The 15,702-nt window shown below is 40.1% G+C and overlaps 1 protein-coding gene across 3 annotated transcripts in view; it reads left to right on the top strand.

Annotated features, from left to right (window-relative positions):
• Window positions 1-15,702, top strand: part of THSD7A (thrombospondin type 1 domain containing 7A) — a 741,583-nt gene that overhangs the window by 263,430 nt on the left and 462,451 nt on the right. For 2 of the 3 annotated variants that reach the window (XM_036863123.1, XM_036863121.1), the window contains exon 1: window positions 10,603-11,227. The exons of the other annotated variant lie outside the window; for it this stretch is intronic. In XM_036863123.1, coding sequence (XP_036719018.1) covers window positions 11,065-11,227 — 163 coding nt within the window. In that variant the 5' untranslated portion in view covers window positions 10,603-11,064. Of the gene's footprint in view, window positions 1-10,602; window positions 11,228-15,702 lie in introns of those variants that run through there. 3 annotated transcript variants of the gene reach the window in all.

The raw sequence follows: 15,702 nt of genomic DNA, 5'->3' as shown, positions 1-15,702 counted from the left end.
GCATTTCTGCCCTGCAGTGCAGCAGTTGTTGCTGTTGGGAGTCATTGTGCTAATTCTCTTAGGTCATTTTTCCCTTTAGTTGTTCTGACTAACTCCAGGCACTACATGGCTACACATTTCTCTAACTGGAAAATGCACAGCCCCAATTCTGTGCAGGGACGACGCAAAGCAGAGTGTGATACATCTTTCTGGAGCATCAAGTTTATTAACTAGAATTGGAAGAACCAAGGAGTTCTTGGAAAAAGAACCATCCCCCTCCCCCACCAACACGGAAGACAGAAGAGTAGGGGAGGGGAGACGTGCCCCAGGAATGACAGTCCAGTCTCTGAAGTTTCACCCAGGTGGGGGTTGAGGGGCAGACCTGCAGCCACGGTGGCCTCGCTTTCGGTCGCCCGGGCTGCTCCGGACCATCCTCTGAGCTGGCCAGGGTCTTGGATGCAATGCTTCTGAAGGCCGTGCAGAGAACACACTCATCTTCCACTGGACCGGGCCCCAGGGAGCGCGGCAGCCTGACCTTCCTGCCTCGGTCATCCATGGGGTTCACATGGGCTCACTTTATTATGATGCCTCTTGCTGGGCAGCTTGCAACAAAGATGTTTCAAAACAAAGTTCCAGATTCTCCCAGCCACCCCTTGCTTTTTCTGACTGTGGCCAGAGAGAGTGGATGAGGACACACTCTCAGGCTGCCCAGTGTGGGAGGACCTTCCAGTGTTGGACACACCCAGGGGGCAGCTGGTTCCCTCTGAGGCTCCAATCCCGCTGCTGCTGGAGGTGGATGTCCCAGTGCCACACTGGGGGGCTGGGCTGGGGGTGGCAGTCCTCGACTCCAGGCTGGGTGGGGGACAGGCAGACTCACTGGTCTTCTGCCCTGCCTGTTGGTCTTCCTGCAGCTGCACATTTTCTCCCTGGTAGAGCCACCTGGTTTGCAGGGAGGACACCACAGGGCTTGGAGAAGGCTCAAGTTCACTGCCACTGAGGTCCCTGGAAGAGAAGGGCTTCACAGTTATGATGGAAACCCCCACCTTGGGTTTCTTGGAGCTCACACTGCCTATTCCAGTGTCCTGGATCAGGTCGCAAGTCAAGCCCAGAGTCCCCACCATTGTCACCTCCAGGTCCTCTTCACAGGGTGGCTGGAGTGGCTCCTTCTGGCCCATGTTCACCCATGGATGCCTCATGAGGTCAGGTAAGGTGCCTCTGTCACTGGGGTTGAGGGCAATCATTTTTTGTAATAGATCCCTTATCTCCAAAGACAGATAAGGTGGGATGGGGTATTGCCCTTGTAGGATTTGCTTCCGCAGCTCCTGGAAGTCTTTTCCTACAAAGGGCTGGGACCCAGTTACCATGGTGTAGAGCACTACTCCCAAGCTCCACACGTCCACCGCAGGGCCGCTGTAGCTCTGCCCTAGGAAGAGTTCTGGGGCAGCATAAGGGTGTGTGCCGCAGATCGTGTCCAGTTGGACAGTGTCATCACACTTGTTGCTGAGGCCAAAGTCTGTAAGTTTGATATTCATGTTGGAATCAAAGAGGAGGTTTAGTGGCTTCAGGTCCCGGTGCACGATACCCCTCTGGTGGCAGTGCTGCAGGGCGGAGACCAGCTGCTGGAACGGGCCTCGGGCCTCCGCCTCTGTCATACGGCCATGGATCTTCAAATAGCGGTACATGTCCCCCCCACTGAGGTACTCCATCACCACGAGAAATGTCTCCTCCGTGTCAATCACCCCCAGCAGTTTTACAATATTGGGGTGATTCAGAGCCTTCATACTGCACACTTCCTGGGAAAGTGCCTGGACACTTGAGAAGCTCTGACGCCTTTTCTTAATGACCTTGACAGCCACCTGTGTCCCAGTCAGAATGTGCCGGGCCAACTTCACTTTACCAAAGGTGCCTTCACCAATGGTGCGGAGGATCTCGAAGTCATCAATATGAGCCTCCTTGCCAGCAGAGTTGGCTGTGAGGCCCTGCATCATGGTGATCTGCTAACTACACTGACTGACAGCACTACCTAGCAATGCTAACTATGCTAACTAACAATGCTAACTGTACTAACAGTGCTAAGTATGCTATCTCTACTAACAACGGTAACTATGCTAACTGTACCAACAGTGCTAACTAGTACTAACTACACTAACTACGCTAATAAACTATTAACTATACCAGCTGTGCTAACTATACCAACAATACTGACTATGCTAACTGTAGAAAGAAAAATGAGACAAATAAAAAAGAGTAGAGAAAAGAGAAGAAAAAAATCAACCAAATGGCAGAAACAAGGAAAAAACAAGCTAACTGTAGGTCCAAGGCCGTCAGGTCACCAAAAGCAGCTTCCTGGGCTCTAAGGACCAAAAACCTGGGCCCAGCTTTCTCTTTTATAGGGCTTTGTGAAGTACATCACAGTGGTGCACTCTGAGGTCAGAGCAAGAAATGGACCCATCACCGCTGGGGATAAACCACAGTGGTTTTCTCACTTTTTGAGTTCAAGGCCCCTTTACACTTAGGAAAAAGGATCCCAAAGAAATTTTTCTTTACGTGTGTTATTAGATATTGGTATTCACTTTGTTATAAATTAAAATCTGTAGGATACTTCAGTGGCCTTTTTATTTCTAGTTCGAAAATGTGTAATAATTTTAAAGACCTCATAATGTCTACACTTGAAATATTCAATTCCTTTTCCTTAAATTCTGGTCTCAAAATAATGTTACACCTTAACTGACTTCACGATACTATACAAAATGTTCTGTTGCATAAGACATGATAAGGTACATTATGAAAGTCTATGAAGCTGAGAGAAGATTTGCCAGGAAGGTCATGAGCAGATTTCTCATCAGGAGCCTCGGAGGCCAGATGGCATGGCTCAATGTACTTGAAGTGTTGAAGGAAAGAAACTGTCAACCAAGAATCCTATATCTAGCAAAACTTTCCTTCGAAAATGAGGGAGAAATCAAGACATTCCCAGTTAATCAAGAGTTGAGAGAGTTCTTAACCTCCAGACCTGCCTGCCACAGGGAGTTCTTCAGGTTGGAGTCAAGGACCCTGGACAGTAGCTCAAAGCCTTATGGAGAAATAAAGAACTCTGGCAAAAGTAGACAGACGGGCGACGAGAAAAGCTAGTACTATTGTAACTTTGGTTTGTAGCTCCACTTTTTGTTTTCTATTTGATTTAAGAGACTATAATAAAACACACACATACAAATCAAAAAAAAAAAAGGACACATGTACCACAATGTTCATTGCAGCACTATTTACAATAACCAGCTCATGAAAACAACCTAAATGCCCATTGACAGATGAATGGATAAAGAAGATGTGGCACATATATACAATGGAATATTACTCAGCCATAAAAAGGAATGAAATTGGGTCATTTGTAGAGATGTGGATGGACCTAGAGACTGTCATACAGAGTGAATTTAAGTCAGAAAGAGAAAAACAGATATCGTATATTAGCACATATATGTGGAATCTAGAAAAATGGTACAGATGAACCGGTTTGCAAGGCAGAAATAGAGACACAGATGTAGAGAACGAACGTATGGACACCAAAGGGGGAAAGCGGGGCCAGGGTGACGGTGGTGGGATGGATTGGGAGACTGGGATTGACATATATACACTAATATGTATAAAATAGATAATAAGAACCTGCTGTGTGTGTATATATATATATATATATATATATAAAGACATCACAAGTAACAGCAACAAGAAAAACTAAGCAAACTCAAGACCAATATTCCTAATGAATATAGAAGGAAAAACCTAAACCAAATATGAAAATCAAATTTAGTAACATACAAAAAGGATTATACACCATGACTAAGTGCAGTTTGTCCCAGGAATGCAAGGTTGATTTAACATCTGAAAATCAAATCAATTAATAGAATGTATTGATCAATTAAAGGATATAAGACAGTTGAAGGATGCACAAAAATCATTTGACAAAATCCAACACCCATTTATGATAAAAACTTTCAACAATCTAAAAATTTAACAGAACTTTCTCAGTCTAGGAATGGAAATGGCATCTATGAAAATCTATAGCTGACATCATAGTTAATGGAGAAAGACTGAACATTTTCTCGCTCAGATCAGGTACCATGCCAGGATATGAGCTCTCTCCACTTCTGTTTAACCTTGTGCTGGAAGCTTTAGCTGGTGTAACAGGCAAAATAACAATTACAATAACAGTAATTGTAATAATAATAAAACTGAAGGCTTTCAGATTGAAAAATGAGGACTAGAGATGTCTATCTGCTGATGGCAGATTTATATGTTGAAAAATCTCAAATTTGGAAACTATCTATTAGAACTAATAGATGAGTTACGCAAGATTGCAGGATACAGAATCAATGTGTAAAAATCAATTTGATTTCTGTATTTTAGCAATAAGGAATTCAAAGTGAAATTCAGTAAATTCTATTCACAAGAACGTCAGAAACAATGAAACAGGTGTAATTTAACAAAATAAGTGCATTCTGCACTGAAAAGTATAAAATAGTCATGAAAATAATTTATGAAGATCTAAATAAATGGAGAGACATTCCTGTTTATGAATGGGAAGACGCGGTATTGTTAAGATGGCTGATCACCTCAAATTGATCTGTGGATTCATTGCAACCTCTATCTAAATTGTAGTAGGCAATTTGTAGAAATTGAGAAGCTGATCCTAAAATAGATATGGAAATGCAAAGGACCTTGAATAGCAAAAACATTTTTGAGAAAGAAAAAAGTTGAAGGTCTTACATTATTGAATTTCAAAACTTAGTATAAGCTAAAGAAATCAAGATTGTGTGGTATGAGCATAAAGATAGGAATACAGGCATACCTCGTTTTTGTGCTCTGTGGTTCATTGTGCTTTGCAGATACTGCATTTTTTTACAAATTACCGTTCTCCGTGGAGCAAGTCTTAATCAGTGACATTTCTCCGATAGCATTTGCTCACTTTGCATGTCTGTGTCACATTTTGATAGCTTTTGTAATACTTCAGACTTTTTCACTTTTACATTTGTTATGGTGACCTGTGATCAGTGATCTTAGATGTTACTATGATAAAAAGATCCCAACTTGCTGAAGACTTAGATGATGGTTGGCATTTTTTAGCAATAAAGTATTTTTAATTAAGGTATGCACACTTTTTTAAAGACATAATTTCACACTATTTCACACTTAATATATTACAGTATAGGGTAAGATGACTCTTATGCACTGGGAAAGCAAAAAAATTCCTGTGACTCCCTTTATTATGATATTTGCTTTATTATGATGGTCTGAAACTGAACCCACAGTATCTCTGAGATATGCCTTGGAGTGGAACAAAAGTAAACCATTCCGTTTGTGGTCAGTTGATTTTTTATTACAAAGTGCTGAGACTAGTCAATGAAAAAAATAACACTCTTTTAAATGGTGCTGGGACAGTTGAGTATCCTTGTGCCAAATAATGAGTTTAGAACTTCATACCATGCGTAAAAATGAACTCAGATGGATCAGAGACTTAAAGCTATGGGACCGCCTCTCCTACTGGTGGCGTGCAAAGAGCCACCATGGAACTCAGTGATGCTGGTGTCCTTCTCACCAGTACATTGCTGAAGGCCTTGGTGATTGGTGTGGTCTCTGTGTGTCCCCTTGGAGGAGCATAATCCTGTCTTGGGTCTTCCTTTTCCTTACATAATGTATCTACGCCAGCATGTCCTTTCCTTCCCTGACATTTCACTTTCCATCAGTGTTTCTCCAGGCTTCTAGGAACCACCAGTTTGCACCATCCCTTTCAGTCCTTGGCAGAATGTTAAATTCCATACCCAGGGAGTATTTCTCCAAGTTAATAAACTCTCTATCCCTGTATGTTCTGGCCCCTAATCAAACACTCTCAAAATCAAGCCTCCTGAATAGTCTTCTGGCTCCTACCAGTAGTTAGCTGCTAGCTAATCCTGGTAGCTCCTTTGCTGTGTCGTCCTTTTACTCTTAACAGACCCAACATGACTAGGCTGACTTAACGCTGCAACTTAATCCTAGCTAGCAGCCTGAAAACTAGGAAAGGCGGTATGCCAGTACTTAACAGGGAGAGGTGGGCTGCCTTTGAAGGCTTTGAGAGTTCAGAGGAGTCCGGGGAACCAAAGACATGTGCGCATTGACCCAGAGAAACTTGCCCATGTATCAGGTTCCAGGTTTTTCTAAGCAGACCCTGGTCTTTTCATAACAAACTTGCCTCAGTTGATCATTCATTTATCTTTGCAGTTGTCAACTCTTAACTATTAAGTGTTAATTTGATCTTCAGCTTTTTTTTTTTTTTTTACTCTGCCAATGCAGGAGACAAGGGTCTCTTTTTAAGGGTTCCTTTCCTTCATATTTAGTTTTCAATTGTTTGTTAAAGGTCGGTACCTTTTCATTATCCATCTGTAGGACCAACACAACTAGTGATAGCTAGTCAGTTCTATTGCCTTTGTATACATTATTCCTCTGCACTTTCAAATACCTGAATCATTGCATTGGCCTGGGTGTTGTGTATGCAAGCATGCTCCCAAGTGAACCCCTGGTGAAATGTTTTAACGATTGGGGTACTGCATTGTGTCAGGGACTATTGATGCCTCACATGCCACCGAGGATGGGATCCTTGTTGTACGGTTTACAGTAAGTGATCCATTCCCCAAACCTAGAAGGATCTGAACCAAAATACTGTACCTTTTTACCTGACACTCGAAACAAGGAATCTGATTATTCATAGCAGATCGTTATTGTTTCCAAACAGGTTTAGTTTTGAGTAAAATGGAGAAACCGTGGGGTTTATTTTCTTTCTGTAAAACTATTTGAAATTTAGAATCTCCCCTCCCCTCACCAGATATACCTACAAACCAGCAAACTAATCAACTAACCAACCAACCAACAAAGTAGTTATAAAGAAAAAGGAATTGGAAAGAAAATAAATGGTGAATATTAGAGTCAGAATTGGGAAAGTAAAATTTGTGGCTACTTATTACAAAGATAAAAAGGGAAATGTTTCATCTTTTAATAATCTCGTGGGTGTGGCAAGAAGGGGGGAATAGAAAGAAGCCCCAAATTAATTTTTTCTACCCCAAATGTTGGTCAAGTATGACACCTAGAGGCCATACAAACAGAATTCCTTTGGGTGATTTTGTTTTTTTGTAAGGCAAGATGCATTTAGGTAGAGAAATTTATTTAAAGTTGTTATTTCAAAGTGGATATTCTTAGATACTTCCCTATGTAGCTGTGAATAACTTTGTATATATTCCTTCATTTACTCATTGTTTTTCTTCATAAAAACTGATGATATTAAAAGTTGTTTCCCTCTCTGTCAAATAAATGAATTTTTGATGATTGACTTTAAATGCTGGTACTAATCCCTACATGTCATTGTCCGTATGTCTTTTGGGTCTTCAAGTATGGTTATATGCTTATGTTCCAATAAAAGAGAAAACACGTGTGTAGATCTGTACACACCCACCCTCTCTGGAGTTTGGAAATGATAGCAAAAATAATAAAGACAGATAAAAGGACAACATATGAGAAGTGATAGGTTCAGAATTGTCTTATTTCTAAATATTAAAAAACATATATGCTTTGCATTTTTCATCCATTGGTTTGGAAACTTTTATATAGCCCTGGCTCATTAATACTTGAACAGTTATTTATGAAAAATGATGAACGATTTACTTCATGGCAGGCTGTACAGATGGTCAATTTAATCTGCATCTTTGAGACTTCTCATGACTAAATTTTGACATCATGTCGTTAAACATTTGTGTATTATTTATGTCATATGCTAGAAAACAAAGATTGCTATGTCTTGCTATCTCTTGTAATCTGTCAGCTTTATGGATAGGATTTATCTGACTGGACACTATAGCTTTCACAAAGGAACATGTATCTGAAAATATATATCATTTCTGTGTCCTCAGAGACCCATACATTTTTGTCCTCAAGTGCAATAATGACATTGTTATAGAACAGATGTGTGGCATTGGTGGAGACAAATGTTTATATGACTTAGTTTCTGTAACCTTGTCCAGGGGTATCTTTATTACTAATTGTACATGTGTATGTATCTAGAGTGATTTTTTTATTAACTCTTTAAAAATTTTTTTAAAACTTTAATTGACATATAGTTGATTCACACTGTTTTGGGTGTACAGCAAAGTGAATCAGTCATACACATATGTATATATCTATTCTTTTTCAAATTCTTTTCCAGTATAGGTTATTACAAGATATTGAATATAGTTCCCGTTACTGTATAGTCAGCCCTTGTTTATCTATTTTATATAAAGTATTATGTATCTGTTAATCCCAAATTCCTAATTTATCTCTCTCTACCTTTCCCCTTTGGTAACCATAAGTTTGTTTTCTGTGTCTGTGAGTCTATTTCTGTTTTATAAGTACATTTGTATCATTTTTTTAGATTCCACATATAAGTGGTATCATATTTGTCTTTGTCTGACTTCACTTAGTATGATAATCTCTAGGTCCATCCATGTTGCTGCAAATAGCATTATTTCAATTGATTTTATGGCTGAGTAATATTATTTGGAGTGATCTTTAAGCTTTGTCTAAATTGAAAGTAAAAGAAGGAAACCAATCGTTGGCTAGTTTCAAACACTACAGCAGAACATTAACCCTAGTTGTGAAATGGTCCCTGGTTCTTTTATATAATGCTTGAAGTTGTAGCTATGATGTTTAAACTCTTGACCAGTTGAGTAATTATTACACAACTATGGATAAATATAAAAATCAGAATCTTAAATTTTCTTTTGACATTAAGCTGTTAGGTATAGCATCTGATGGCTTTTCAAAGGGCTAAGTAATTATTCTGCACATCAAATTGTACTAGCTTGACTCCTTAGATTCTCTGTCTTCTGTTATTTAATGAGTTTCTACTTGGTGGATTGATTTGGGACTTCCCAGGAATGCTTAGAATGGGCTGATTAACAGAGTACTTCATTTTAAATGCTCTCTGTGACAGAATTAGATGATTTTAGGCTTTAGCACCCTAACAGTAGCTGAGAAATAAAAACAAACAGGATAGGAAAACACTGCCATTGTAGAGTGGTATTACAGCGTGCTCCCTATGAAGACAGACCCAAGGAAGCCATACAATTCCTATTTTCTATTTTCTTCTTTGGTGTAACTGTTGAAACAAGTGCTCCTTCAGGGAGCCACACATAAGTTGGAATCAGGCTTTTTTGTATCCCTTATCAACCTGTAATCTTTTGATTGTTGCCTATTTTTCACCAGTGAAGAAATAGTAATCCATGCTAGTTTATCTCTCCTAATCACAGACCCACAGAGCTAGGGCTCTCTGAGCTTTTAATTCCCTCTTAGAGGCCTAACAGAGTGGAAAGTAAATAAGGACCAAATTTGCAACCTTCAACATTGCTAATTTCCTCTGATGTCAGAATACTTAAATAGGCAGGACCTGGGAATTATTTGATCAAAACCTGCTTTTAATCTAATGCATGCAGCAGGGCTGTGTCTGGAATGATCTGCAAAACGACAGGCGTCCCAAGAGAGCTTTATGGAAGGTTTCCTCTTTCAGAAACCGTAGCTTCCTCATTTTAAACTCTTGGGTTGGCTGTGCTGTTGGAGCAAATTCATAAAGAGTAGTTTTCCTGCTTTTTAAATTTTATTTTATTTGGCCAGATATTGCTGACCGGATGTGAATAGTTTTCTTTGGCTTTCTTTTTGCCCAGTTTTTAATTGGCTAAATGCCTTGAAATTATTTTAGTTTTACTAGGAAATGAATTAGTAAAGGGTTAGTATTGGGGAGAAGAGAGAAAGAGAAAGGGCAAAGCATTGTCTGACTTCACACACATTCCTTTATTACTACTGGTTTAAGAAAGTGAAAACACAAAGAACAAAAGGCCCAAGCACATTAGATTATATAGATTATAAAGGCATTTTTCTACAGTAACTGTTAAGAGACATTAGTGTCAAGGATTTTTAAGTAAAGAATTTACTAATTTGGAGATACACAAATAAAGGAAACTCACTTTGTTCTCTAATTTTACTCAGAACTGTGTGGACCCTTAAAGGTAGCATATTTTTGACAGTGCGTAGATAAAGGGATAGCACTTTTCTTAACTTCAAAGGTGAAATATAATTTCATGATTAGTTTTTGTAAAATGTTATCCATCTAATTAGATATCATTGTGGATACTTATTAATACTAATTCAGTTTTAAAGGCTGTTAAAAGACAGTGTACTTTGTTTTGTAACCGTAGATCAATACTGCTCATATTTTTATTGGGAATAGATTCCTTTAAGTTAAAAAGAAAAGATTTGAAAAAGAGTTTAAGTGCCTTTCAACAGCAAGTAAACATCTCTGCTGTTTTCCTCTGTTTTTCACATCTATCATAAATACTGCTCCCCACATAAAGTAATTCAGAAGCCACGGCTTAAAAATAAATGATAAACACTGATGCTTTGCGTAAATAAATATATACTAAGAACATGCCACTAGATCTAGCATTTGACTCGTTGGGTGACGATGAATTTCAGTGCCTGTTATTTGTCATGCGGAAGCCTGTCGGGTGATGATCCTTTTTAGTGGTGTATCCGTCCAAACATATTTCACCGCGCCATGTGCACTGGAGTTCTCGGGCGGGTGTGCTGGCTGTGGGTGCCCCCGCTCCCGTTCGCTCGCCTCCTTTCTTGCCCTGGCTCTCTCGCCTCCCCCTGCCTGGTGCTCCTGTCGGCTCACGCCCCCCCTCCTCTCTCTCCAGCTGGCAGCGGCGGGGGCTGCGCTGCCTCCCGGACCTCGGGACCTGCTCCGTCAGCTGGGGCCCCCTGCGGACGGCTGCCTCCCTCGCCTCTAGGACCTGCCACTCTGCGCGGAATGGCAGCGGCAGCAGCATCCCCGCCAGCGGCGGTGGCGGCGGCAGCCACGGCCACCGCAGAAGCTATTGTTCCCTGGTGTTAAACGCGCTTTCCCTCCTTTTCATCTGACAAGAACAATAGCGGGGAGAGCCTTGCGTTCTGTACTTGGGAAGACAGTCCGAGGGCGAAGGAACATTCCCTGCCAACCGCGTCCCGGACCTGGACCCTGGAGCGGCTGCGGGCGGCATGGGGCTGCAAGCGAGGCGCACGGCGTCCCGGAGCCCCGACGCTGCGGGCCCGCGCCCGGCCGTCCTGCCGCTGCTGCTGCCGCTGCTGCTGTGCCCGGGCGCCTGCGGGGCTGCGGCGCCGGGCGCGGCGGAGGCACCCACCCTCTATCTGTGGAAGACCGGTAAGTGGGACGGAGTGCCCCCTGCTTCCCATCTTCCCATCTGGGTCCACATTACGAAACTGCTGGGCTTCAGGAGGGACCCCTGTGCTTCTGATGACCCGGGGGTACTGGGACCCTAAGGTAAAAAAGTACGATTCTTAGGAAGCAAATTAGGTCATGGCCGATGCTGTTAGGAAAGAAAAACCTAACAACTAAAAAGCATTAGTGAGTCACTGGACTGTTTCTCTCACAGCTCCGTAGTTAATGAGGGCAACCAACGTTGCACTTTCGTAATCACGTGCAATATTTTTAACCTCTACGTTCTCATTCTACTAGGACTTTCTTAAATATATATCTAGCAAAGAGCAAGCAAACATTTTAACTCCGGTCTTTATTCTGTGTTTAGGCAAACAGTTCACTCTGTGCCACGATATATATGGATATAGAGTTACATTTAAGGTACAGCTTATGTGGGACACGTGGAAACAAGCCAAGGGAGGACAGTTCTGACAGTTGAAGGCAAATGGGGCTGCAGTGAGCTGACTGAAACCTTGTGAAGCTCGATTCTTAATGAGCGAATTGAGGGATTTTTAAAGTGTGCAATTGTTAGGATGTTTAGGTTTTAACTTCTCCTGCCTTGAAAAAGTTTTTGCTTTGTTTTCAACCAGCCAACAAAAGCAGCAACTAATTGTCCCTCAGAATCTCCCAGCAAAGTGCTGACTAGAGGTCCTGGTGTGAGGCAGTGACAGGCAGGAAAACAATACCAAATGAGGAATTACCACTCCCTCTCCTGAGGCTCCTTTCTCCTCTAAAGGACACTGAGAATTCTTCAGCAGACCTGAAACTTCAGGTTTATAAGAAGAAAGTGGGAAACATTATTCTTACTGCTTAGTGCTAGGAATGAATTAAGAGTTGCTTGGCAATGACTAGACATTACGAGAAGGATGCAGTAGACAGGAGGGAAAGTATATATTGGTCATGGGATCACAAACAAGTTACAGTGAGTGTGTCTCTTTCCTGGCTTCAGCTGTCTGTAGCCCCCCATGCAGAGACAGATCAGTCTACTCTACAATTACACTGATACCCTGAATTTTTAAAGAAGTTGCATGTATCTAACAACTTAGTGAGGAGATTGAATAGAAACTTATTTAAAGCCAGAGTACAGAATTTGCCTCAGAATCTTGCATGAAATAACACACATAAACACACGTTTAGAAAAGCCATTTGGATGTTAGTGTTAGCCATTCTTGTTACCACTTGCAGTTTAAAGATCAGTTGATTAGTGGATGCAGATGAAATCAAATTGATTTTTTCAATTTAAAATAAAGATCTCTAATTTAGCTGAAGCCATGGTTTTAATTTTCAGAAGCTCAGTCATAACAAACACTAGTCAAACTGTAATTTACCATTAAATGGTGTTATTTGGATGCTCGGTAAGAGCTTCTCAAGTAAGTAAGTGTTGGACAAAACAGTACTTGCCCTGTTGAAATTTGTGCTATTAAAGTAACAAGAGCCAAGCAGTAATTCAGATCAAAGAAGAGGCTAGGCAACATTCCCTGTGCAGCATCTGAGGTGCCAATACATGTCAATATAAAGGTCATGGTGGGAACTTAAGCCAATAAACAGTTTAAGATAGTGGAAAGCTCTCAGGAGCAAGGATATGGAGACCTTGGTTCCGGTGCCAGTTCCAGCTCTTGCTAGCTATAGGAACGTTGGCATGCCACTTAACTTTTGACCCCCAGTTTATTCAGCTGCCTGTAAATGGGACCTTCTCCTGACTATTCGTAGTATTATGAAGATAAAATGAGTGAGTGATGAGAAAGTAATCTGTAAACTTCAAAGTTATGTGCATGTACAAATATAAGGTAGTATGATGAGAATAATGTAATCTCTTTTATGGTGAGCCTTGGTTTGGTGAAAAAAATGGTGAATTAAACAGGAGAGCAAAATAATGACCTCTTTATTTTTTTCCAGAGGGAAAGGAGACTTTACCATATCTATAAAGGAACTGAGAATAGTTACTGGAGGAAATAGGGAATGTTTAAAGGAGAGGAATACACTGTAAATGAAGATATAGAGATGACAGAATCATAAGTGTTCCTCACTTGATGAAAATAAAGAGGCAGGCAGGGATTTGAGAGAGAAAATGAGGTGAAACAGTCCAAGATTCTAGTGGGATAAGCTTGGTCTTGGTAGAGCAGATTATTTGGAATCACATTATTGGTGAGATCATTGAATTAAAGTGATGTAGTGAAAGGTACACTGGATGAGGAGCTAAGAGAGGAACTGTAACACTGTGTCACTAACGAGCTTTAGAATGTTAGCTAGGTCATTTAACAACTTTAGTTCTTATTTTCCTATTTTGTGTTATTCATTGATTAGAAAAGATGGTATTTAAAGGCCTTTTCAGCCCTAAAGTATGTGCACATATGCACATACATACACCATAAACATACATGTATGCATCTATACACATACATAGTATATTAACGTATATATACATATATATGTACATAATATATATGAACGTTTAATGCATAAGGTATATTGTATGAATGTTTTATTAAGTCAGTTCACAACAAAGAGTTGTTGAGGACTCACTGTGTGACTTATTTGAAGTCATTGTGGTAGAGGCTGGCTAAGGTATTGTTGTCCCTGCCCCCAAGAAAGTTACAGTTGAACAATACACAACAATTACAACATGGCATACCATACTCATGAACAAAACACTGTGAGAGCAGAGAAGTTGTGTAGCTGATAGAGACAAAAAATAGAAATGCAAGGCATGGCAATATTCCTAGGTCTTAGAAGTACTGTAGCTCAAGTCCAGAATATTTTGTGGGAATGAATGGATTTAGTGCTAATGAGATGAGTTGGGCCAGATTGTAAGAAAACCTTCAAACTATGGTAAAGATGTTAGAGTGTAACCTATAAGCAGGTGGAAGCCATTATAGCCTTAGAGCAGAGGATTGACATATTCTTCACCCAGAAGGGAGAAAGGTAAATTAAGAGGCTGGGAGGTCAGTGAGGAGAGGGACTGAGAGACAAAGGGGAACAAACCACTTATAGTGAAGGATGAGTAGAGGAGGGCTGGGGGCACATGGCAGAAGTGTTAGCTCAGGTTTGGAGTGCAGGGGACACAGTGTCTGCCAAGGAGAGGTGGAACTAATGCTATCTGCATCATGTCTGCACACAGTTACTTGTTTGAGACAGAGGATATGAAAGAAGGAAGAACAGGTTTCTTGTGGTTGGGGAAGAAAGAATATCAGTTTAATTCTCAGTATCAGATATACTGATACTGTAGCAGTAGCAGTAATTCAGTCAGCTAATAGAGGAATTAGTGAATGGATGGGCAGTTTAGGAGAAAGTGTTAGGCTGAAGGTATAGGCTTGGAACTCAATACATATATAATATTTCAAGGCATAGTAGTGGGAGGGATCATTAAAACAACAAAAATATTGAAAAGAGGGGCCAGAGTACTTCACAGAGAATATTGAGATTTAAGAGTCACTATGGGAGAAAAACTAGTGAAAGAGCCTGAGAAAGTATGGTCAGAACAGGTCCAGAGAAAATGCCAGTAGTGCTAAATGAAGAAGATATCTTATGAAGGGGATGGGGGCAAAAAGTATAAAACATTTCCAAGAGTCTGGAAAGGGGTTATGAAATATTTCAGAAAAGATCAAGTAAGAGGAGGAACTGGTAAGATAATTAACACTGTTTTGGGAAAAGACATTTTCAGTAGATTGATAGAGCTAGAAACTTCGTTGAATAATAAAGCAGATAGTGGAGAAGTTATAATATTGGTAAAGTGAATAAGCAAGTGGTATTTAAGTCTCTCTACTACACTGTTGTTTTTCAACAGAGAAAAAACCAAAATATAAGATATTAAAATATAAAAGTTAATGTTTCAACAGTTTTGTGCCACAGTCATTTGAAAGGTAACTTTGAATACTTGAAAAACATTTCATACATGCAGAGTTAAAGCACTTATATTATTGGAAGATGAATAATTACTGTTACTGGTGAGTGTTAGACAGTTTTTCACTTTTTAATATTCTTGAATATAGAATTGTTTCAATAATAATTATGGCTAATTATATTCACCTAGCAATTCCAAATGAAGTGCATTGAACAAAATGTGATTGAAACATGAGTCAGACAGAAAATAGTGAATACAACCAACTTTTATCAACTTATGGCATAGAGATATATTTTCAAAAGGTCTTAATGAAGTAGTTGAATTTATTTTTATAGTAATGAAATTACAATAAAATCCAAGAAAGATACACAGTAGCCATTTTTTCAGCATCAGGTTATGAGGGTATTTACAGTTGAGTTTTGTCTTAAGGAAATTACTTCTCACATTAAACACTTTTGACCAGGGTTCATGCAATTGCAAGACAGTGCTATTAATGACAGTCACCGTGTCCTTTACATAGTTAATTGCACATAAAATAATACTATGTTTCCTCAGTTTAAAATAAAAACAAGTGTTT

Source organism: Balaenoptera musculus, chromosome 9 (genome assembly GCF_009873245.2).
Source record: "Balaenoptera musculus isolate JJ_BM4_2016_0621 chromosome 9, mBalMus1.pri.v3, whole genome shotgun sequence".
Taxonomy (NCBI): Eukaryota; Metazoa; Chordata; class Mammalia; order Artiodactyla; family Balaenopteridae; genus Balaenoptera; species Balaenoptera musculus.
This window is presented reverse-complemented; position numbering and strand designations above follow the sequence as displayed.